A 25,397-nucleotide genomic window follows, 5' to 3' on the forward strand; every position below is an offset into this window, starting at 1 on the left:
TGCTTCCTAGAACAGTCTGAGAAGATGAGTTGTTAATGCATTTCTTTCCCATATTAGTTAGAACCTCTCTAGATAAAGCTATTCTTCCAAACATGTTCAGACTCTCAGCCCGGCTTACTGTATTAGTACAGGGAGGAGGGGAAGCAGCGGAAGGGGAGCTGTGCTTTTAAAACTAGAAACTGGATTCTCTTCAACCAATTTAACTTCTGACCTTCTCAGCTGTTGGATCAAGTTGTTGCAGCAGGCACCTCGCCAGACAAGTAAAGCATAAGGGCATGCAACTCACTCTGCATTCATTCTCTGGCTGCTGTGCTACTTGCAGCAGTAAGGTGCAAACCTATCAGACTAAAGCAACACTTAACTGTAAAGTTTAAAATCTGCTACCAATCGAAACAAGTAATAAAAAAATGAACTGGCTTTTTTATTCCTCTGATAAACGAGACGGAGGGGTTAAAAATTAGCTGCAGCATCAACTATTAAGGAGCAAGTCGTCAAGTAAGGAAGATCATGATGGACACCCATTTTCATTAAGAGCTCTGCAGGTTTCAGTTCAGCCTAGATTCGAGCAGTTACTGTGAATGCCTGCACAGTGAGCTCCTAAATCTCATTTTTAAGGTGCATTCTAGAAATCTAGAAGTAATTTTTACGCACATTAGATGGATAAAATGTCAATTAAGAACATTTTGAAAAAGCAAGCTTAGTATTGTAAAATACAAGATCAGGATGAACTGAAAGAATTGAAAGAATCAGGCAGGTCTGATAGTAAAGAAAAAACACAACAAAACAGCGAGTTTACAAAATACATGGAAAACAAAAGCTTTATTTTTTTCCCCTGAAAACACACTGCTGCCTCCCCTGACCAAGTTGTCAATGTTTATTAATTTAAGGCTGCTGTGGTTTATCCTGGCAGGTAGCGGAGCACCACAGAGTCATTTGCTCATTCCATTATTCTCTTCCCACTGCAATGGGGGAGAGAATAAAAAATACTCATGTTTTCTAGGACAGAGACGAGGTAAAGGATAATAGTTATGACATGCTTATGTATACATATATATATAAACAAGAGATGAACAAGCAATTGCTCACCATCCCCAAACTGATGCCCAGCTAGCCCCTGAGCAGTGGAAGAGTGAGGGATGAACTCCCACTCCCTTCAAAACTCATTCTGCTTGATGTCACATAGCGTGGAATCCTTTAGCCAGTTTGAGTCAGCTGTCCTAATTCTGTTCCCTCCCAGCTCCTTGGGCCCTTCACTGAGAATGGGCTTGACTGCTTAGCAGCAACTACAAACACTGACGTGTTATCAACATTGTCTTTCTCCTAGAACCAAAACACAGCATCATACCAGATACTATGAAGACAATTCCATCCCAGCTGAAACTAAGACACCCCTTATTCTGGATCATTTAAATCATGTTTAGGTCCCATAAGTTCTACACACTAGAACTAGGCCCCCACTGAGGTAGAAATAATTCACTCTCATGTTGCCAGTCCAAATCTACCTGAGCCACTTCAATCCCAGCAGCTTGCTCCACCTGCTGATTATCGTCATGTTCTACAGCAGCACAACTCTTGGGTACATGAGCACATCCAGACACTATGAAGAAAACAATCCCACCCCAGCTGAAATTAAGACCACAACCAAATATATTACTCTTTATAGACTTTACTACAAAGTTTTAGCAAAAAAAAAAACCAAACAAACAACCAAACAAAAAACCCAACAGACCGTAAAAAAAAAGTATACATGAATTTGACATTACTTTAGAAAAAAGTACTTCTAAAAAGTGATGATCACGATGTTTGCCCTTGAACATAGTGCTCATAGTTTGCCTTTAGCACAAACTCAAAGTAAGCGTTATATCTCAAGGAGCCGAGTTCATCTGCTTGCAGGAAGTCCTTCACGTCCGGTAAATATTCACTTAACTGAACCCCTACAATACAAAACCTTGTGTTACAGAACTGATAACAGTACTTTGCATTAGCATTTAAGATCCTTTTAAGCAAACACTCATTTCTGCATCTTCTAGGAATGCAGACAAACTCATTATAATTCTGTCATGCACATGAAGAAATGCGGTAATACTTAAGCATCCTGTAAAAAACAAGCCTAATATATTTACTGCCTAAAGAGAGCTTCCCAATGACTTCCCCCATTCAATTTATTATTAAACCTGAAACACTTTCATATGAAACCTAAGTATTATAATTAATACTTATGATTACTTATTATAATTACTTATAATTAATACTATAATTATAGTATTAAGTAAACCTAAGTATTAACATTGCATTTTACATGGGAAATATCAGTCACACGAACAATACAGGTAGTATCAGTTGTGGTATCAGTCTTCTTACAGAAGAGATGCACTTATCTGCAGCAGACATGCTTCACTGAGCAACAAGAAACCATTAAAACCCAACAGGTGACCCACTGAGCCAATAATTTGAGGGCATTGAGATTGTAGCCCAGAAATCAGCTCCTCTCTTTCATCCAAAGAGAGAATTAATTCCCATATAATTGTAATTATCTCGGGGAATGCATATGGAGGAATGCATATATTACCTTAAATACACAATAGTTACTCTGAATATGTAAGAGTCACTACATATTAGTTTTAAGCAGTTATAAAATAAACTGCATTTCATGTCCACGTTTATGTTCACCTTACCTTCTTTCAATAGCTTCTGCAGAATTTTCACAAATATACTATCTTTAGATGCTTCTATTGGATCATCTTTACCTTCTGAAGTGGACCATCTGCAAAGTCAAAGAACAATTTGCAAGAACTGCATCAATTAAATTGAAAATAAGAAAAAAAATAGAGAAAGAATCTGACAGATTAAAGGTGCTAATATATGTTCACACACAAACGCTACGTGTGTGGTTACAGCTCAGAGCAAGAGGTTTCCTTACCCACTATTCCAAGACAAGAACCACCCATTCTCGATAACTAATGACTGAGATCAAAGCAGGGATTTATCGTTTGGCAGAATACAACGAGCCCACCTCACAAACGCTCCTGCTGCCACATCCTCTGTATTTCAGTTAGTCATGGCTTTACCCTTTAACTGCAAAACTTCATTGTTACCTTTACTGGGAAGAGACTAAGGGAAGGAGGAAGGGAAGATGAAAGACTTGGTGGTGGTTTCCTTCTCCTCCGTACAGAGAAGGGATGATGAAAGCCCCACCAGAAAGTCAGGAGCACATTCAGCAAGGCTCTCTGTTCTAGCCAAGAAACTTACCACCATTTGTGGTTATGTCAGTAGAAAACAGGTTCCAGTCTTAAAAGGCAGGTAACTGTAATACCTCAAATATTTTATTCCACACACTGAAGAAAACTAACACTATCTCTTTTTAAACTGACCTCTGTAAGCCTTTGTGAGCCTTGCCGTGCTGGAAAATCAGCTAGATCTTATGTTTAATTCTGGAATAGCTACATCACAAGTACTTCTGCTGATTTTCATTCATGCTGCACTTACCCATCTCTTCGAAGAGCCATGCAGAGAATTTTAAGTTTAAGATCATTCACATCCACCTCCTCTTCCTATATACCACATAAGGAGAAAAGACAGGTAATTTTAAGATCTGCTTGTTTAAAAACTAAAAATCACTGCTGTGACACAGATTACATCAATTAAGTAATCTTCAAGATCTGAACATGGTTTAAAACAACACCCTCTTTAAACAAATGAGCTGATGGTTCTGCTGAACTACCAAAGACTCCATTTCCACTTAAAGACACAACCCAGATTTTCTACATCCCCAGAAGACCAACTACCTCAATTTGGAAAAGAACATATTTTAAAGCACACAAACATCTGCCAATTTGTAGAATTACCTTTTGTGCCTTGACATCCTACATCATGATGGGTATTGTAGGTGCACTGTGGTGTATACTGTATTATGGACTGCTAAAACAGTAAGGGCTCACTTCTGACTTGCTCGATTATTGGTTCATGCTGTGAGGGGCTGGAGTGTATACGAATTGCTGGGTGATGGCCTGAACCAGTGAATGAGCATCAGGTCAGAAGGTGTGGATAACCCAGGGAGCTCAGGTGCAAGCAATGCAATTAAAGTGGAACCCAGGTCCACCCCTCCTTACTCTCATTTAAGGTTTAGCAGCTTATGTAGCAACCTCTCTCTTCAGTGACTGCATTTCTTGAGACATCACCAGTCTTCAGAAAGGATGAGCTGCCTTCTGTATTGCTTCGTAAGCTAAATCTTAAATACCTTCATAAGCGTGCTGCTGTCCTAGTAGAAGGCATTGTTACGTTCTCTTGCTCAACATCATCAAATCAAGTTTACTGAAGGTCAACAAAGCATCACAGTGGTTTTATAAAGCACTACTCAAGATTTTAATTTGGATTTTATGTAGAAATATAGGAAATGAAATAATCTGAGAAAAACCCTCATTTTCAGTTACCAAGAAATTCCTTCCAAGCCATCCATAGGAGAAACCTGGAATAACTCGCTGAAATAATACAGCTTTTACTTTTTAGTGCAGACAACCTTTAATTCAGGTTTGATGTGTCTCAGGTGTTGATTTACCCATGCTTACTTTAAAGTTACCCCTGACAATGTACTGGATCATTCAGGGAGCTGCAGTGAACACTCCAAGCTTAAAAAAGCAAATCGGTAGTTGAATGCTACGGCTGTGCTAGAAAAGTTGGCAACTCTTTATCCCACAATATCTCATGCTAATCAGAGGAAACTGCCAATAGCGGAGATGCAAGAACAAAACAACTGAAAACAAATCTTGGTCCTGTTTGCAGAAAGCCTGTGGGGAAGCAAGGCTCTAAAAACGAAAGTAGACTATAAATGGGAACTGAGGATGAGAGGAGTGTCATTTTTCTTCAATGATCTAAACCACATTTGGCATGAAATCTTCAGTGACTTAAAAAACAAACCAAAAAACACATTAGGGACTATTTTTAACTGCTATACACTAAGCCAATATGCTCTTAACTAACTGCAGATGCAACAGCCCGGCTTAAGTGCTCAAAACACATTTCTGGATTAGAAAATTCCTACCTCGTCAATATATTCCAGTAGATCAAGTGCTTTCTTGAAGTCATATTCGTTGGCCCTTCTGTTCTCATCACATATGTACATCTATGATGTGAAAGACGAATGTAGAGAATTATTTTTAGCCTGCAAACTAATGTAACTGATAGCACCAACAACTCATTGTGGGAAGACCACCATGTATTTTCCACTTACATGACCTCCTCATGAAAATATGCCTTGATTCAATCGCAAGTATTTTTATAGTAAGGAAGATACTTAAGGTTTTAGGTTGGCATTCCACCTACATGACAATGGTCTGCGGACAAATGACACTGGATAGAAAGCTGCTAGGTTTCAAATTTAAATGCCATTTAAGGCAGTAACATTCCTGGACTACTGCAGCTAGAGCTCAGCTCCACAAATAAAGTGAACTCACAGGATTACTTTAACAATTAAAGCGTAAAGCAGTACATAAGTGCATGTACAGCCCTTCTACCTTTTAAAAACAGGTAGTTTTGCCATTCACATTTCATTTTATCCCTTGTAAGCAAAGATCTAAACCAGTACTTGAAAGCAAAACTAACATTAATGCATCTTTTGTTTACACTTTCTGAGTGAGTAACAAGTTCTTGCTTGTTACTTGCAGCGTGACAATGAAAGAACATTGGTTAGACAGAGAGAACTCAGAAGGAAAACTGGCATGACACCAGCGCTTGTCAATTGTGATGCTTCCCATTCTTCCCCAGTCCTACAGAAAGTCTCAATTAAAGATAGAGGTAACTATCCAGACCCCAGAATCCACAGGCAACTAGCATTGTTCTGGAACAAACACACACCAAATGGGAGAAGTTTAACAGCTGCACTACCAGCTTCTGATTTTCCACAGGATTACAGAAAAGTAATTAGCTGTTAAACTGAAACCCAGATGAGGCATGGTTTGTTTTACAACACATTGTTGCTACTTATCGCATATGTTTTGTGTCCATGACTGGATGATAAAAATATGCCGCCAATGGGGGCAGAAACAGCAAGGTTCCAGGCTACCATCAGGAATGAGCATGGAAGAGCAATCAGCTGTAGCGATCCCAGGACTAGAACGGGCATCTTTTTGTTGGTGCTGTTTGGTTTTAAAGACAGGAAGACAGGGAGCGCTCTTTGCAATAAGTGGCCAAAAGGCCCTTCCTGCTCTTTCTACGCTGTAGCATCTTTCTTCATTGAACAGGAACTCTTTGTTCCTTCTGTTTTCCAAGTTCTGCCCTACCAAGGATGTGACAGAAGGTAAGAATTGTACCGGCATTTGAAAATGAGACAACAGCTTCTGGCACTGATTTTATTTGCTTCTTCTCCTTGTAGCACCCACAAGTACATATTCAAAGAAATCCTGTACTAAATAAAATATTTTCATATTTGTAGTTGGTGGAAGAGAATTAAGATAAAGTCATGCCGGATCTTTAGGTGGTTAGCGAGTCATAAAAGAGATAAAACCGTCTGTGATCTCATTTAATTTATAATGCCAGACATAAAATATATACAGGAACTTGTAACAGTGTAATGAAGAGAACATGAGTTACTTACATCAATGAGCTGAGTTGCAGACAGCACCGGCATGTCATTGAGGTTCATCTGTTTGTCTACCAGTAACTGCTCAGGAAGCGTCTCCTGATGTAGAAGGAAGTGTTCTTGTTCTACTATTTCTAGTAGTCATTGAAAGAAAGTAATGTTTCATGTTATTAAAATGTAATACATTTTATGGCACAGCCTGTTTGTAATGGAATATTTTACCTGGACACTAACTTGAGTCGTTTAAGCACAGAAATACTTCCACTGCAGTAGTATCACCCCTGGCGAGCTGTTACTTTCCCCTCACGTTCCCAGTGTAAAGCAGACCAATAACTTTTTTTCTTTTAAAAGCCACAGAACTAGCCCATAGGAATGGAGTGATGCTATGCTATACCATTAGGTAGGAAAGCAAGTGAGCTGTGATTTCTAGGAGCCACTTGTGCTATCAACTTACTTCTTTGCAAATGGTTTTGTTTTCCAGTACAACCTGCTTCAGATTTAGAAACCTACAGGGCTGAGGCAGAATCAAAACAGAGTAACTCTACCCACACCAAGCAAACTCCACCCCCTGCAGTTCCACTGCATTGTAAAAATGAGAAAATAATTCTAAAGGAGTATTTTATCTGTTCAAGTGGATGAGCAGAATATGGCAGAAATAATGATTCCCTCCTTATGAAGGCAAAATCTATAAACAAGCAGCAGAAGTCTTAAAATCGACGTCCTCTGCCATACAGAAATGGGCACCCCAGGAGAGCCCACACCAAATCCTGAACATCAGATACTCTCAAAATAAAGTCTTGCTTTCCTTATTTTTAAGGTTTCCCTCTGTAATGATGAGATTGTTCACATCAGTATTTGCATACATTACGAAATTGTGTTCCCACAAATTATATGTAATGCTTTGTAATTATACAACAAAAAAAACCCACAAGGACAAGTTACTATATGCTGAAAATAATTTGTGACACCTGCTTAGTTATCTCTTATTCTAAGACCTTTTTCAGCAAGTTCCCATTCAAGTACCATACATAACATACACAGTTAAATACAAGTAAGCTCGTGAAAGCTTCAGCGATCCTTTAGAGCCTCCCCCTGGTGGCCAGTAGTAGTTTAACTATCAATGTACAAAATGCTTTTCCGCAAACTAACAGAAGCATTTGCTGCACAAACAGCAGCACTAAAAGAGTATTAAAGTGTGATGGAAAAGGCAGAGCAGGGGAACTCTTCTACTTGGTAACTCGCAGGTAAAGCTGAACACTGAGGTGACTGCCTCATGCTCCCTTCCTCGTTCTTAGCAAAATGAACAAAGTCATCAGACCATTTATCCTTACCACACACAAGCTAGAGCCTTCATCTAACAAAACAAAGTAGTCACAAAAACGTGATTCTAATTCAATAACCTTATTCACCTGTTCTTCACATTAGTCTGTATTTGTTCTTACCTTCTATCTTTTCTTGCAGTATGTCTTCTGAGAAATCAGATGCCAGTGCAGCTAATTTACTCAAGCCCAGAAGGGTTTTCTTCTTTGCAAAATATCTGGTCTCCATGTTTGCTAAAGTTTGCAGTGTTCTGTGAGCCTAAAATAAATAACCAACACCAGTTTTCGAAGTTAACACCAAAAGGCTAACAGGTAACAAGGACTTCATCTGAGCTGCAGTCTCACAGCTCTTTAACATTTGTAGTATTGCCATAGTTCTGAAGCTGTTACAATAATTGCTATAAAACATACCAATATACATGACTGAAGTAGTTAATACCTTTTTCCCCCCTTTTTAAATATTGTGACTCAGAAATTCACTGCTTTCAATAAATTAGTTTTGAAATCTAAACTTCAGTTTTCTCCTTGCTACATAATCTTGAGGACATTACTGATAGCCACTGTGAACTCTTGCCGTGACCAGATTGATGATTATATCCACGTCTAAAATTTTGTCGTCAACAAAGGGTGAAAAGCAGCTCTGATTTCCATTCCATGATGCAGTAGCTCATGTGATACTCCAGTTGGTGCCTGGAGGGGGTTCTTCTGGTACTTCATTAATGATCTGTGCCTTTATCCCCTCATTCAGGTAGTTAGACATCATTCTTTTGATCATAAATCTCTGACCCAGCGGCTGAAAGCTTTAAAACATGAAACTTGAGCTTGTTCGTATGAAGAAAGCCTACTTACCTTCTGCAAATCCTGACTATTGATTTCATGCAACCAGCTCAGGTGCTCATGTGCTTGCAAGAAACTGGCCAGCTGTCCGTGCTGAGCAATAGGCTGAGATAACAGCTTCCCTCGCTTTCCTTTTTCCAAGTACCAGCGAAACAGGAAATCTGAGAAATTCTAAATAGGAAAACAAATACACATTAAAAGTTGCCTTTAAGCATCTCATTTGTCATATTGGGCTAAATACTTCATATACTACCGCTGGAAAAACACGAGTTAACCTGATTAACAAAACAACCTCCCAAAAAAAAATAATATATGGTTGATGAAAGAAGAGCTGAGTGCTGTTAGAAATACAGCCTTAAAAAGAAATCTTCAAATACTGATACCTCAGGACTCATCATTCAGTGGGAGAGAAAGAGAAGTCAAACGCAAATTCTTTGTTAACCTGCCAGAATGAACACAGTCATCACCTCACCACCCACAGCCTTATTTCTGCAGCCGTCCCTTCCCTACACTCAGAACTCTGTACATGCTGCTTCCTTTCAGACTTGGATGCTTCTGTCGCTGGTCCTGGAACACTCCCTCCTGCCTGCATCTGAACCTGCAACCCTTCCCCCCTTGTCACTGATAAGAAGCCTTTGTTTTCAAAATATACTAACAAAAAACAACTCCCCCAAACTATTTTGTCCTCATAAGCTTTAGTGTTAAATAACCAATCAGGATTTAAGTTTGAGATTTAACTTAAGTCTTTTGAGAGTAATCCTGAATGCTATTTCAAGATTGAATGCTCTGATGCTGTTTCGAGTGCTTTAGCAATTCCAGAAAGTTTAAACAAACCATTAATCTGACATTCTACACATTAGATCTGATCCGTTCCCTTCTATGTTTGCCACGGTAAGTTCTCTTCAGAAAGCAGCACTTTCAAAATGAAACAAAAGATGAGTAAACAAAAAACTCCACACCACCAAAATGAGTATTTAAGACACTTAACTAAAGAGAATATATTTCTGTTGACGTTTTGCAAGCTCTCAGAAAATTGTTCCATTAAGTCTTGCAAGGTAAATCTTGGCCCCAGTTTTCCACATAACACCCTTTGTGTTTGTGTAAATATACATGCATGCACATAAACACGTAGTTCTTATAAAGCGTCATTTAAATGTGGCTGAGGTAAAGAAGAACGGAGATACCTGATCTGCAAACTGACTCATGTAGCGTTGTAGTCTGGCCTGGTTGTCCGTCTGCTCACACATCTGCACCAGGATATCAAAGTCACAATATTTCTCTGCTAGAGCAGCTGCCATCTGATACTGTCCTAGGGAAACTGAGTAAGCAGGAAGAGAAAAGTTACATCAGATACGTTCATCTTTAACTGATAAAAAGATACCTGAAATTTGTTTTCATTTAACTCAGGCCAATTATTCTTTGAAGATGCTTAATGTATCAGATGCAGTCACAAGTTTGATTAATCAAGGTTCAACTTTTACTCTGATAAATGCTGACCAAACTTAGAGGTATGGCTATGGAGGCAACCTTAGAAGGAACACTAAGCTGTTCTCATTTTACACATATCCCTTTAAATCATAAAAACCAGTAATTAATATACTGAAGTCAAATGCAAAACAAAGAGAATTCATACACGAATCCCATTTAATTCCATTTACTCTATTAGCTCTACACCATTTTCTCACTGCACAGAACGTTCAAACCTTGCATTAAAGGAAAACAATCAGTACTTACGGAGAGGAGACAAGAGCTCTGATCTCTTCTGCACATATTCCATTTCCAGATTGCTGTATCTCTCTTGATCAGCAGGTCTGTCCACAGACTTCAGCTGAGAAACGTAACCGTCTAGAAAGCAATCAAGCAGTGCCACCACCTGTTCAGCCACAATGCTACGGAGGTTGCTGTCCACCTGAGGATACACCACCTTCAGAATGATTCCATGCTGCCGTGTTATTGCTGCACGTACGCTGCTGGAAGCTTGGAAAAACAACACAGTAGATGTTAAAACCACTTCACCTGCAAAGGAATCCAAGCTGAAGTATAACAATAGCACTGCCAAGTAAAATTACAGAGGAAAAAATAAAAAGAGAAAGGGAAAATAAGAGCTAATAAGCACCTCAGGTTTGACATCAAACACTACCAGAAAAATCACACCAACTACACGCTCCCATCTTCCTTTTTGTTTTGAATAATTACTGAAGCAGTAATAGTAATTTCTCACCTGTCCACGGAATATATTCAGGCTCTCTTTCTGGAAGCTCTCCTGTTTTATATAAGGATGCTCTAGATTGACGATACTGACAGGCAGCTTGTAGCATATCCTGTTTAAAGGTAAGCAGATACGTATGTTAAAACTTACCTGTGTAACAAAGATTATCAAAGACATTGTCCTTTATAATTCTAATGTTATTTTAATAGTGTCTTCCTTCTCAGTTATACAGAAGACCATTCCTGTTGGTGCAGTTCTATACCTTAATGATGTTGTTCACATTGACAACTACTTGGGCCCACTCTACTGATTCAATATGCGTCTCTCTCAAGATTTGCTCCTCCTCTTCTAGCAAGCATCCAAAGATGGAATCTATCTGGGACACCTTAAAATAGAAAGAAAAATTGCACTGATCACCAACACATGCATCCCCACCTCGTACCTACAAGCCAAATGACAAGAGTTGCATAGAAAATCCAAAAATCCAGATCAATACCCAAAAATATTAACTACTACCGTGGATAAAGAAACCACTAACTTACATTTGAAACAATAGCTAGAACAGATACATTGCCTCACTGCCAGCCTTAAATCAGACAGAAAAAATGGTACTTTTTAAACAATCAAAATTAGTCTTATTTTCTATCATATTTGTTTTCCTCCATTAGCAATTAATGCCCTCTACTGGGGAAAAACATACAACTATGTATTAGAAAAACTTCAAGTGCTCTGTGTAATTCTTTTAATTATTTTCAAGGAGGAAGAATTAAAGGACTGGCTACGTGAATTAAATGCAGCATAAACTGAGAACTATGTTGGATACATTTGCATTAGAGAAGACAAGAAGTTATGAGTAACATATTCAATTCACAATACCATTTAGAAATGAAATGATTCTATGCAGTTTGCTGCTCTTACCTCGCGAAAGAAAATATCTGCAGGGGTAAGACTTGGTGGAATGTCACAGTCCCTTTTGTTTAAAGCAATCAGTATGGCAGCATTCAGGAGGTCAGGCAGCCTGGAGTGATGATTCTTGAGAACAATAGCAGCTGCCAGTTTTTCTGCATGCTCACAGAGCAACAGTCGAGTTGCCATCGGCATCCCCCGTACTGGAAAACTGCCCAGCCGTTCAAATATGCCAACCTTTTATAAAGCAAACAAACAAATACCACCATCCACACTTTAAATTGTTTTACTTTAAGTCAAAAACAGTTATCTGTGTTTGCTGATATAAGCAGTACAGTAAGATATTACCTGGTGAAGAAAGTCAATGAAGAAGGAATGAGCTTTTGTCTTATCCTCCAGCTGATGAAGAAGAATGAGGGATGTGTTGCTGAAACCACTGGCTTCTAGACAGGAAAAAAAAACACATAAAGAACACTTATGAACACTTAGAACACTTTATGTCTTCAGATCAAGGATCACCATTTTTCTTTACCACTGAGGCAGATGGATTTCTCTAAGTCTCTGTACTGCTACTACACCAGCACTTGTCTTTAAATATACACATGCACGTTTGTATACTGACGTTTTTAATAGGGCTTTTGAACTCTTACTATAGTCGTAAATAAAGCCTTTAGAAGCAACAAAGTATCTCTCAGCAGCACTACTCAGAAGCACTCATGAATTTGTTACGCTGCTAAAATAACAGCTTACGAGCTTTTTCAAGTCATAAGATTAATATCTTTATTATCACAGCAGATTGGCTAAGGCTGAATTTATGTGCCCTTGCCCACAGCTACTACAAAATAAAGTCTGCAGTTTCAGGCACTCAGCCTTGTGTTTTGCCTCTGCATTGCCCAAACAGTTCCAATGCATGACATAAGCAGTGACCCAACTCAGCACTACTTTTTCTCCTCTGCAAATGAACTTACATGTGAAAAGCACGTAACACATCCACCAAACAACGTAGGAGTCAGGAAGGATGATGGAAGCTTCCTCATGAGCACCCCCATAGCTTTCTCACCTCAGCAGATTCCCCAGAGACAGAATTATTTTTCTATTTTAATACTTTCTTCTATTTATGCTTTTAGCCAACAACTACAAAGATACAAAACTCAAAAGAACTATTACTGTCAGCAAAATTAGCAAGACTAGATCTAAGAGGCAGTGAACTTCCCCTTCTCTCCTTAGCCAATAAGAAGTGCAGATAAATTGCAGAGTTAAAGATGAAACGAAGATTCAGAAAATAGTAAGGATTTGATGCCTGACAATTCCTACACCTGTATGTTCTTAGTCACACACTTTCAAGTGAGACTGTTCAGAAACTGGGAACTGCTGCTTCGAGGTCCTGGGAACAGCTTCAAGTTAACACTGTTTAAGAGAATAACGAACAAGGAGATTTCTTTCTTAAAAGGTGTCTATTTTAATCCTTTACCCATAGCAAAAATAAATTCAGAATGCTTTTCTCTTTAAAGCAGACATTAACACCAATGTGTCAAAGAGATGAGCTAACTGTACCCAACCGAGTCCAAACCTATCAGAAGTTGTACAGCCATGCTAACAAAGGGTCAAGCATGAGCAAACAAATCCTTGCTTTCCTTAACACGTTTATCTGCAGAAAACAATTCACATCTACTCAAAGAATTATGGAAACACTGAAGTGGTACCACTCACTCTGTGCAATAAGTCCCATCTTCAGAGACACTCATTTTCTTTGCTGTTTCCATTACTATACAAAGTCCAGAACTAACGACAGTAGACTGGAAATTAACCTGGTGGTCTCCTAAGGTGCATCTTTTTGTCCTTCTGAAAATGCATCTTGAGGTGGACGAAACATTTATGCTTTCTTCACAAATTAAACTATGATTTTACCTTGTACTATAAGCAGTTTCTCACAGATCAACCAAACATTTTGCTTACCTTCAGGTACAGATTCAGCCCATCTTGGATCAGAGGCAGGGTAATCATCCATTAAATCCACGCTGATCTGAGTCACTGCCCTGTCCAGCTCAGCATCAGAATCCGCATCTGCGTTACTTGGAAACAGTTCAACTACCATGCTTTGAGCATTAACTATATCTTTCCTGAAACAAAAGAAATACAATGCACGTGAAGTAAAAAATATGGTAGGATTACAGGAACAAGAACCACTCCATTTGTAGCAGCTTTTGAGATACCTTTTTTGTATTTTAGACTACAAACACTGCATGTTGTTTGGGCTATCTTTAAATTAATCACAGATAAAAGGTATTTTGATTCTTTTTAAGTAAGCAGATTGTAGTCTTTAAAAGTAAAAACAACCAGCAAGTGTTTGAACTTATTTTTATTATCCCTATTCTTATTAAGAGAAAGAAGTTCATCCTCTGCTCTCTTTACTGATTATCAGTGATAATTAAGTCTCCAAAGATCAACTGCTTGCTGTAAAATCTCTTCAAGAGTCCATGACATTATTCCCAAAAGTGACAATACAGTAAAAGCTCTCAAAAATCTGACAAATGTTAAAATGAATTACTCATATTTTCTATACATTTCAGAAACTCTTTCCATTCAGGTCAGTAAATAAAGAGTAGGGAAGAAGCACCTAAACGTCCTTTCAGCTTCCAAGGTATGATGACGTACCAAAGTACTGTGTGTAAGGATAATTCAATATACACAAAAAGCATCAATTTGATTCTGTGATTAAAAATTACTGTACTCAACCAAGGATTATTGTGATTCCAAACACTTTCAGCATCAATCAGACTTTGTACGAATGTCTGTCTAAGCCAAATGTACTGAAATAAAATCAGCATTACATCTGGAACCTTAACAGAAGTTTACTTTAGTAAAACATGCTTTTAAAAACTTGAAAGTATTACATCTTTTATGGGAAGGAGGTTCTGAATCTTCATCTCTCCACAGGACACATTTCTAAGGGATTTATGGGCTGCTTTATTGCCTGCATCAAACCATTCACTGCCACCCTTTACTCTATGCACTGAATCCTTTATATAATCTTCTACTTCATATATGCAGCTCTATGCCAAAAACACTCCTACTTAAATCACTTATTTCCCAATCTTAAGATTCTTTACAGAGATTAGTCTTAAGAGTGCTTCCATTTGTTTGCTTTGTAGTAATATATACTGAAAACAATCCCCTCTAAGTAGAATTAATCCAAGCCTGCATCTCCATACATTTTCCCTCTGTCCTCTCCCTCTTTTGTATGCATCAGCCATGTATCTGAACAGCAAAACCCTTCAGAGGCATCGCAAGTGTTGCAACAGTAAGGCTGCTTTCATTAGGATGTTGGCTTTCCACAAAATCTGCCTTGTTAGTTACGTTCATGGAAACAGAATCATAGCACGATAGAACAGCCAGGGTTGAAAAGGACTATAACGATCAAGTTTCAACCCCTCTGCTATATGCAGGGTCACCAACCACTAGATCAATTCAACATATTCTAAAGCGTTACTCAAGTACCAATGAGTCTTCAGGAATAGCAAACAAAGTCTCAAAGATAGAATGCAATTTTTACCTGCAGTATTGTAGAAAAGCAGCTTTCAGGAGCTTTGTCTTATCTTCTTGAGCTACCATTTCTAGCCTACTGGTCTGATCAAATGCCGGACTCTTAAAACACAAAGAAAGTGTTGCAGATGAAAGACAAATATCAAGCTTCATTATGAAATTAAAACTGTCTTTCTTAACGATATTTATTCCAAAATAAAAGTGTTGCTTGGAAGCAGTTGTTTGTTAAGCCCAAAAGACACCTTACAATAAAGTAAGTCTGTGTGTGTGTGTGTATATTGTATGTACACGTATGTTTTAGGCATTTAAAACTAACATTTTTGACAGAATTTAATGAGGTAACAGTATGTTCTATTGCCCACAAGAACTACAGACAAATCTAGATGGAGATTAACTCGATGAGAAAAATATAGCTCTATTTGAGCTACCATCACAAATGTCTTCTACTAAAACACTAGTTCGTGGGAACACATCTAAAAAGGTGAGCAAAATCTCCAGTCTCTACAGTTTGAACTGAATATTCTATCGGGCTTAGTGACACCCAGTAATATACCTATGAGTAAAATTACACAAGGGGCAGGAAGGAGAAACACCTCACCCAAACCAACAAATACAGTAAAATGTCTTGGATTTTGGAAACTGATTGAGAGTTTTCAAATCTCTATTTAAAAAATTAAAACAATCCTCAAAATAGCTAAGATTTCCACAGAGATAATATTGTTTCTGCTCTTGCTTTTCAACCATTACCTCACTTACTGGTCCAGCAATGGAAGAGGACAGAGAATCTTCAAGGTCTTCAGGAAGCACAGAAATGTTTTCTCTGGATAAGATGGTTATAAGTCCACTTCTTTTGACAAAGAAGATAGGGAGGCCAGTATAGGAACCTGCTCCTAAAATGCTGTCTCCTAAGATGGCGACAAAGGAATAAAGGCATGTCAAATGAACACTAAGAACAAAATATGACACGAGTTCATAAAAAACAGATTTAATTTTGCTAGGAACTGGTAGTAATTCTGACAACTTCACCCGACTTACAAAAACCATGAATACTGTTGGCTACCAATTATGTACATTTCCATGGACTGTCGAGTAAAAACAAAACACACAAAAAAAATCCATCCTGAAAAACCCCATCGATACTCTGGTAGCTCAAACTGTACCTAAAGAATAATCTCTGCTTCAGACTGAAAAACACCTCTGAATATCAGGGACAGCATACTTGAAACCTGGCACAAAGGCCTACAATGAATGTTAGGTTGACCCTCAGAACAAAGTTAATTTCAGGAAAACTGAAGGCTGGAGGGAAGAAAAAACAAAATAAAAGATTCCCAGGTCTTCAGCTTTGCCCAGACAGGTTGTAAATGCCCCATTCCTGGAGGTATTCAAGGCCAGGCTGGATGTGGCTCTGCGCAGCCTGGTCTAGTGCTTGGCAACCCTGACCATGGCTGAGGGATTGAAGCCAGGCTATCATTGTCGTCCTTTTCAACACAGGCCATTCTATGATTCTATGAATCAGTTAACGGGATTATAGATTTCCTTCATCCACAATACTGTAGAATAATCAGTACCAGCTGTTGTTTTGGTGTTTTTTCCATATACCTATTAAAAAAAAAACCTTCAATTTGGAAGACTTAAAGAGAAAAAGGAATGTAAATATCATTCTACTCCCTATGAAATGTAATAGCATAAACACATTCAATTAAAAAACATCAACAAAACATTGCATTCTTCCCTGCATGTTACCTTGAAAGCCAAATAAAATTTTCTCCTGTGGTAACGAAATTCTTCCAGTTCCAGTGGAACAAGCGAACACCTCGTCGTCCTTATAAATGTAAGCAGCATGGCTGAAGTAATCAGGGACCACCAGACAGCACATGACCTCCTCTTCAGACTGAAAGCATTACATATGAACAGTACCATAGTCAAAACCTTAAACAAATAAACATTTTAAGGCTGATCTACAGTTGCATTAAATTTATTTTTTTCTTTTTTTAAACAGGACAGGGATAAAATAACAACAAAAGATGTCAGACCCAAAAGGATGCTTTACATTTGGATGCTAACATGTGCAACCTGCTATAGGAAACCTGCATTAGCAGGGGAGTTCAACTCAAAGATCTCTAGAGGTGCCTTCCAACCCCTACAATTTTGTCCTTCTGCAATCTCTTCATTGTTTTTGCTTTTACTTCCACTCCTTGTTCAGTTTTAAAGCCTTCATTTGCATACCTGAAAAGATGGATTATACTGCGTGACCTCCACAACAACATCATCAGACATCTGAAAGCCTTTATCTTCTACTGTTACCAGAGTATAGTAGACAAGACATGGATGATCTCCAGGATGCCATGCTGCAGCGAGTATCACCAGCCCATCACTATTCAACAAAAGGGATCATGTCAGCAGAGGTGGTTATTTAATATTTTTCTTGCTTGAACTCTATCATTTGGAATAAAGATATATAAGTAAAATTACACCAGATGAAGTGTAGTTCCTTACCGATTCTGCTGCAAATCCATATACTGTATATTTACTCCTCCTTTAATATCTTCATAGTTACTTTCAGAACCCTAAAAAAAGAAATCCAAACAGAACAAACTACAACTTATCTGGCTTAAAACCATACATGAATAGGTTGCTTGTTAAGGGAACAAAACAGAACTTCCCAGTGAGTTTGCTCTTACCCAAATCGCATCTGAAATGTTTTCTTTCAGGACTCTGTTGACATCCCAGCTGAGAATATAACGTTCTGATGAACTGTCAATCTCCCATTTGTTTAAATTTGAACTTGTTAGCATATAAAAGCTTGATCTCTCTTTATCCCAAAGAACACTAGAAATCTGCAGTTAAAATAGAAAAATCTCAGATACAATGATCTGCATCACTCAGTCCACACGAAAATCGCTTCCTTGAGAAACTGGAACAAGAGGTGAGACTTTAAGGCTTTGCAAACTCCCCAGGAAACACTGTGCTTTAAAGCTGTTCTTTTTTGTTTCAGATCTAAATACACATTTATTTGATTTCTGTCTGCCTTTTTAACTTCCAAAAAGAAAAAGCCTATAACATTAAGAGCCTTCTGTTTTTAATTTGACATCACACATCCATAGGCAGACTCATGTTTTTCCTTTCCAAAACACCAAGACAAATGGACAAATTAAAGCAGTTTAGTGTCTGAATTTTTTCAGGCTTACCACAGCATCATTTCCAGGTGATAATATACCCAGAAGAGAAGAAACTTTTCGACCAATTCCAGAAAACATGCCCTGACCTTGTGGCAGAGCATGCTGATGAATCTTGCCAGAACTATCCGGAATCAGTCGAATCAGCTGGCCTCTGGAAGATGATAAAATAAAGCTTCCTCCCTTAAAAAAAAAAAAAAAAAGGAATTACTTTAAAAAGTTAAAAGCACATTCTTGAAGTCATTAAATAGTCATAAAATTCTTTGTCAGTTCATGAAGAGAAAGACTGAACAAATCACCAGACATTCATATTACTTGAGCGTTAACAGAAATGTTATATACTTTCATCTGCATCTGAATGGGGCACTAGCAAACATGTAACTCGAGCATTGTACAAGGGAAGAACAAACTATATGCAGATATTAGAAAAAGGTGGGACTTTTTAATGCTTTTGTTTGTTTTTCTTTGTTTTTAAGAAATACTAAAATTAACACTTAGCTGAATACTTAACTGGTAGTCAGTACCACAAAAGACTCGTTTACTCGGCTCTGACAGCATCACATTTATACCCATGAAATTCATTTCAGTCTATCCACAGTACTAAAATCCCACGTGACACCATGGAGCTTATACTGAAAATCAGTGTTATCTTTGCACTAGAAAAACATGGAGTCTTCTACAAAAGGCAAAGCATGCATTCCACTCCAGGTGCTTAAAAACCCTATTTTAAAGGCAGGAACATCTGTGTTAACACATTTTTGTGTCCTAATAGGTACATCTACATTACATTTGCATCAGGAGTGTGCTTCTGAAGCATATCATTGACTTTAAATAGTTCCTTTACTTTTAAATTCTCATATTTGTAGTTTTAACACTGAATTCAATTCAATGTGATGATTGCGCTTTCCTCAGCTTGACACTCGAAAGCTGGACACGGTATTTTTATATACTTTCATATAAATCTATTGCACTGTACCTTCACTGCTGTCAGGAAACTGCACAGAGAGCCTCCAAAGTCTGCGAAAGTCTCAGTATAGGAACCTTCATGGGCGAGATTGGGCCAGTAGCGCACAGAACCTTCACAGGTAGCAACCATTATTGCCAGGGACTTGAAGAGGGAAAATAATAATCATAACATGCAAGACAAAAACAATCAGACAGCAGCTCTACCTACAGCATCCTATTTTACATAACAAGATATAGAGACTGTGAGGGTCCCATACACGAAAATGCTTGAAAATGTAGTGAATACATATGGATGCACATTCACAGGCATACACTGAACAGCAAAATGGTTCTGCAGCATATCTTAATACATGCAGGGAATGCTATACTTGCTTATTTTGCTAATAATGGCTTGTATGTGTTCATGTTTCTGATATTTCAGTCTGCTACTGAAAAGCAAAAGTTTACAAGACAAGCTGCGAGACAAAAGAAATAGTGGAGAATTCTGGATGCCAAGATGACAACTTAAAATGGAAGATAATAATTTAACAAAGAAACTGCTCCGGTGTGATTCATAAGAAAATGAAATCAGATAGTTGCTCTTTCCTTCAAAAGGATATAAGGCTACTGTGTGCCTCTATTAGGGCTTTGGACTTAGAAAAGCACCAAATTCAAAGCATGATGCAAGAGAATTCCAACATCAGCTTTGCTATAAAGGCTAGGGAAGGGGAAGTTGCCTGCTTTTTGCTTTTCAGCTATGTGTACCCAGAATTAAAAGGCAGCTGAACTGTTATTTCAGCTAGCACTGCAGTTCACTTGCGCCTGCTTAGACAGAGTATTTGAATGCCCAGGTGTTAGGTTAACTAAATACTTCTTCATTAGTTGAGCAAGCATACTAAGTAATCCTTATGGAAACTGTACAGTATTCTGATTATGTAACATGTATAGGACATAAAGTGAAGAGACTTTATTTCAAGCACATTTAACACAATCAATTCTATCTTCTAAAATACATATTATAACAAGTACACAATTTTAAAATAGATTAAAAAAAATAAAATAAAATAAAATAAAATATACCAGATAAAATAGAACACATTCAAAGTTGTCCCAATAGCATTTTTAAACACAAACTTTGAAAACCTGGATCACCTGCAGAGAAGGAGCATCACCCGAGGAACCGAGACAAGACACAGCTGCTAAACTGGAACTCCACTGGTAGTCACTGGGTGGCAGCTGGAGTTCCTTGCACAGAGATAACTGTAAGAGATGCAATTATAAATATGAGACTGGAAGAACTCACTCCTGCACCACAAAACCTCCACAGCTGTTGACACTGACTAAAATGGATTTTAAACTAGCCTGCACAATGCATAAGGGGAAAAAAAAATAACGCAAAAACAAAGAAAGTCAAAAGAGATTTTTCAGCAAGTTTATCATAACAAGCAAACAGCTAGAACACACACATATATATATTATATATTTTCAAACACAGCAGTTTTCCTTTTGTTATTTCTGAGTGTTTCTCAGAACTCTGCAGCTTTGTTTCTTTTCAGAGGTGCCACTGCTTAGACACTAATATATGATAATAACAAGACGAAAGAATAAATTGAATAGAAAGCACTTGAGAAAACCGTGGCTCTGGGCAGCCTGGTCTAGAGGCTGACAACCCTGCACATAGCAGGGGGGTTGAAACTACATGATCATTGTGGTCCTTTTCAACCCAGGCCATTCTACCATTCTATGAAAGCCTGAGGATGGACCGCATTCTCCTATCTTAAGGAAAGTGCCCTATCAATCAGAGAAACAATAATACCTGAAAATACCTCTGTAAGTATCAGAACGGCTGACATTTCTGCACTGACACATATAATTCTGCCCTTAATAACAGATGCTGCACTAATTGGTAGATGTTGATTCTGTAACAATAGGGTTCCTCTGAACATACTTGCTATGCACTGAAATGCTGCTGCATAAGTAAATAAAATATACATTCAATGCTGCCAAAACTCACTTGAATGTCACTCTCAGGAGTGTCTAAACCAATGTGTAACATACCAACTACTTTCAAAATACTGGAATAAACTTTATCAAGGCTAACACACTACAATGTAAAAGTTTCACATGGATGTTAACGTGACAATTATTAATGAAGTGAGAAATACAAAGCAATTAAACTCTGCCAGGAACTTGAATAACTGCTGTTAGCGTGACTTCATATTAAATGCTGCCATTGGTGGAAAAGAGGCAAACTTCAAGTTATAAAGAAGCCTTGACTTAAAGCTGCACAACTGGGTAACTTATTTGACTAGCTCAAGCATACACGTTTTTCATCTTAGTCTCTCATTTACCTTTGCAAGAGGAGACTGACCAATCTTCCAAATAATCAGCCTCTCTTTATGGACTAGCCAGGCCCATCCACTTTCATCCACATGAACGCTCAGATGGTCATCAGCTACACAGGAAGTAATTTTTCAAAGGGTTACTACTTTACAGCAATACAGAGTAAGCTGAAAACCAATTCACCTTCATTCTCATATGCAAAGAGTATCTTCTACAGCAGAATGAAAAACCATGTTAGATCTTCACATATATAAGATACCAAATTACTAAATACAGTATACAAAAAATCCATTTGACAAATCCTCAACTTTCAAGAGTGCAAAGCAACACAATTCTAGAAGCTGGCCAATTATTGCAGGTAAAACTCATCTTTCAAACAACTGAAAAACCTTACAAAGTTATCATAAAGCTACACATTCTTGGCTTTTCTCATCCCTGTTAGGTAAATGAAGCTCAAGTAACTTACTGTTTCTATTACTGGGGGTTTTAGAACTGATAATAAAGCCATCGCTTCTGCTTATTTTCATCCACTGGTCTTATCATTATGTGAACTGAAGCTTAATTTAACTGACTGCAACTAATTTAATGGTTTAGAGCACATGGACTTAAAATATATATATATATTTGAAATAGGAACAATCAGTTCAGGAAACAAGGGAATCCAAACAATACAGTATCTGAGAGATACTTGCATGCATTCATATGTCTGTATTATTATAACTGCAATTACAGTTAAGCAGGCTGGATTCTAACACAGTCACAAGCATTTTGTTTTCAGTCTGCTTTTACACAGCATCAACATCACATTAGCTTTTCTTTTTCTCATCAACTCTCCGAAGAAAAACAGAGGTTAAAATATAGTCTTACCATCAGCCTTTTTCAGGGCTTCCATCACCTTAACAGGCAGGGCAGACCCAAAAGCTTTCACATCGTAATTAACAGTCTCACTTCCCGAGGGATGCTGTATAACTCTGGTGGGAGTTGCTCTTAAACAAAACAGAAGTTGCCATTAGTTCTCTATTGCTTCTTCAGGAACTCCACCAGTCCTTTACTTCAAATGTCTACGAGTTCTGTCAAGCAGATATTACAGCAATAGATGTACAAGGGATCGCTCCACCAACACTCACACCAAAAGAAGCAGCAACTACATATTTAAAGGTGTGGTGTATATATATATCTTTATTACAATCCAAGGCCGTGGATAGAAATTCCAAGAACTAATTAACACCTCTGGTGGTTGTGGGATGGAGGATGAAGCCATTCTCGTTGTAAATTTCCAGCCTTTTAAGGGGGTATACCCCAAAGCTGATCTAATTATTCAAGAACCAGAATTGATTACCACAGCACCGAGCACCCCGCCTAGACTCTGAGATGAGGCTCGGCGTCCCTCAGCCGCACTCACCGAGCCGAGAGGGAGCCGCTCCTCCGAGCCACGGGGGAGAAGAGCCCGGGGGAGCCAGTCGCCGCCACTACGGACAGGTTCTTCCTGCTGCCCGGTCGGGAAAGGGGGCTCGGAGCGGCACTGCCGAGAGCCCTGCGGGCAGAGCCGCTGGGAGTCCGCGGGGAAGCGGGAGCTGAGGGGAACATGGCTGGAAGGAGGAAGGGAGGAAGGGAGGCAGAGCGAACGCTCCCGCCTGGCGCGGCTGAATGACGTCCATGAGCGGCGCCTATAAATGGCGTCACTGTGCAACCGTCGCCCTCTCAGGTTCCAGAGCGCGTTTCCAGAAGGTTCGTGGTTACGTACGTCTACTCAGGGAAGATGTCGAGCTATTATGTAAGTTGTCAGAGGAGATAAGCAGTTAAAACGAAATGAATGAGCTCTTTGGGCCAGAGGAGGACCAAATCAAGCTTAATCTGACTTAAATGGAATTTACCTGTGATGAGAAGCATTTCTGAATACCATTTGGCATTTGCAATATACTAGCAGTAACGCATTTTGAGGTCAGTACCCTCGTTCATGGAACTGAGCCTCTTACTGTTAACAGTAGCTTAAACTAAACGAATAGCAGAGGGCAGAGATTTTGAGCACAGTTAGCAACAGCCCACAGCATGCTCTTCAAGGTTGTGGTTAAATTTAATCACAGAATCACAGAATCACAGAATTACCCGGGTTGGAAGGGACCTCAAGGATCATGTAGCTCCAACCCCCCTGCCCAGCAGGGCCACCAAACATACACATTTACTAGATCAGGTTGCCCAGGGCCCCGTCCAACCTGGCCTTGAACACCTCCAAGGACGGGGCATCCACAACCTCACTGGGCAGCCTGTTCCAGGACCTAACCACTCTTCTAGTAAAGAACTTTCCCCTAACATCCAACCTAAATCTTCCCTCCTTCAACTTAAAACCATTTCCCCGTGTCCTGCTGTTATCAGCCCTTTCGAAGAGTTTACTCCCTTCCTGGGAGTAAGTTCCCTTCAGGTACTGAAAGGCTGCAATGAGGTCACCCCGCAACCTTCTCTTCTCCAAGCTGAACAAACCCAACTCCCTGAGCCTGTCCTCATAGGGGAGGTGCTCCAGCCCCCTGATCATCTTTGTGGCCCTCCTCTGGACCCTTTCCAAAATCTCTATATCTTTTTTGTACTGAGGGCTCCACACCTGGACACAGTACTCCAGATGGGGCCTCACAAGAGCAGAGTAGAGAGGGACGATCACCTCCCTATCCCTGCTGACCACCCCTCTCCTGATGGAGCCCAGGATCCCATTTGCTTTCCGGGCTGCCAGAGCGCACTGCTGGCTCGTGTTGAGTTTCTCATCTATCAGGACCCCTAGGTCTTTTTCTGCCAAGCTGCTCTCAAGGACAACTCCTCCCAGCCTGTACAGGTGCCTGGGGTTCTTCCGGCCCAAGTGCAAAACCTTGCACTTTGCCGTGTTGAACCTCATTAGGTTCACCCGAGCCCAGCTTTCCAGCCTGTCAAGGTCCCTCTGAATGGCATCCATTCCCTCCACCGTATCGACTGCACCACTCAGCTTGGTGTCATCAGCAAACTTGCTGAGGGTGCACTCCATACCCTCATCGATGTCATTAATAAAGATGTTAAAGAGCACCGGTCCCAAGACAGACCCTTGAGGGACGCCGCTCGTTACCGGCCTCCACCTGGACATAGAGCCATTGACCACCACCCTCTGTCTGCGGCCTTTCAACCAATTGCTTATCCATCTAGTTGTCCACCCATCAAATCCACCTCCCTCCAATTTGGAGATGAGGATGTGATGGGGGACCATGTCAAAGGCCTTGCTCAGGTCCAGGTAAATGACATCGGTCGCCTTCCCTTCGTCCACCAACGCCGTCACTCCATCATAGAAGGCCACAAGATTAGTTAAGCATGACCTTCCCCTGGTGAAGCCATGCTGGCTGTCTCGGATCACATGCTCGTTCTTTATGTGATCAAGCATGTTGTCCAGGAGGATCTGTTCCATAATCTTCCCAGGCACGGAGGTGAGACTCACCGGCCTGTAGTTCCCCGGGTCCTCCCTGCTCCCCTTCTTGTAAATGGGAGTGACGTGACCCTTCCTCCAATCATAATAATGATAATAATAATAATAA

General features: G+C 39.4%; 1 protein-coding gene across 3 annotated transcripts; it reads right to left on the minus strand.

Annotated features, from left to right (window-relative positions):
- Positions 1 to 791: 791 nt before the first annotated feature.
- NUP133 (nucleoporin 133) lies at positions 792 to 23,484 on the minus strand. Of its 3 annotated transcripts, none has more exons than XM_015857908.3 (26): positions 23,255 to 23,484; positions 22,720 to 22,838; positions 21,861 to 21,964; positions 20,662 to 20,769; positions 19,541 to 19,672; positions 18,577 to 18,747; positions 18,070 to 18,225; positions 17,885 to 17,955; positions 17,615 to 17,762; positions 17,132 to 17,279; positions 16,136 to 16,293; positions 15,399 to 15,490; positions 13,802 to 13,965; positions 12,194 to 12,288; positions 11,858 to 12,082; positions 11,202 to 11,324; positions 10,952 to 11,051; positions 10,465 to 10,707; positions 9,915 to 10,048; positions 8,743 to 8,901; positions 8,017 to 8,152; positions 6,590 to 6,708; positions 5,039 to 5,119; positions 3,487 to 3,551; positions 2,676 to 2,764; positions 792 to 1,934 (listed from the first exon to the last, which is right to left on the minus strand). In XM_015857908.3, the coding sequence occupies exons 1-26, from the start codon at positions 23,437 to 23,439 to the stop codon at positions 1,795 to 1,797; spliced, it is 3,465 nt and encodes a 1,154-aa protein (XP_015713394.3). In that variant the 5' UTR covers positions 23,440 to 23,484; the 3' UTR covers positions 792 to 1,794. The 3 variants fall into 3 exon arrangements, 2 of the variants coding, with proteins under 2 accessions (XP_015713394.3, XP_085397445.1); XR_014943920.1 differs by having other exon boundaries at positions 1,651 to 1,934; positions 8,445 to 8,901; XM_085541319.1 differs by lacking the exons at positions 792 to 1,934; positions 2,676 to 2,764; positions 3,487 to 3,551; ... (6 more) ...; positions 10,952 to 11,051; positions 11,202 to 11,324 and having other exon boundaries at positions 11,922 to 12,119.
- Positions 23,485 to 25,397: the final 1,913 nt, after the last annotated feature.

The sequence above is a fragment of the Coturnix japonica genome, chromosome 3 (assembly GCF_054131305.1).
Source record: "Coturnix japonica strain WE chromosome 3, WE-NBRP24, whole genome shotgun sequence".
NCBI lineage: Eukaryota > Metazoa > Chordata > Aves > Galliformes > Phasianidae > Coturnix > Coturnix japonica.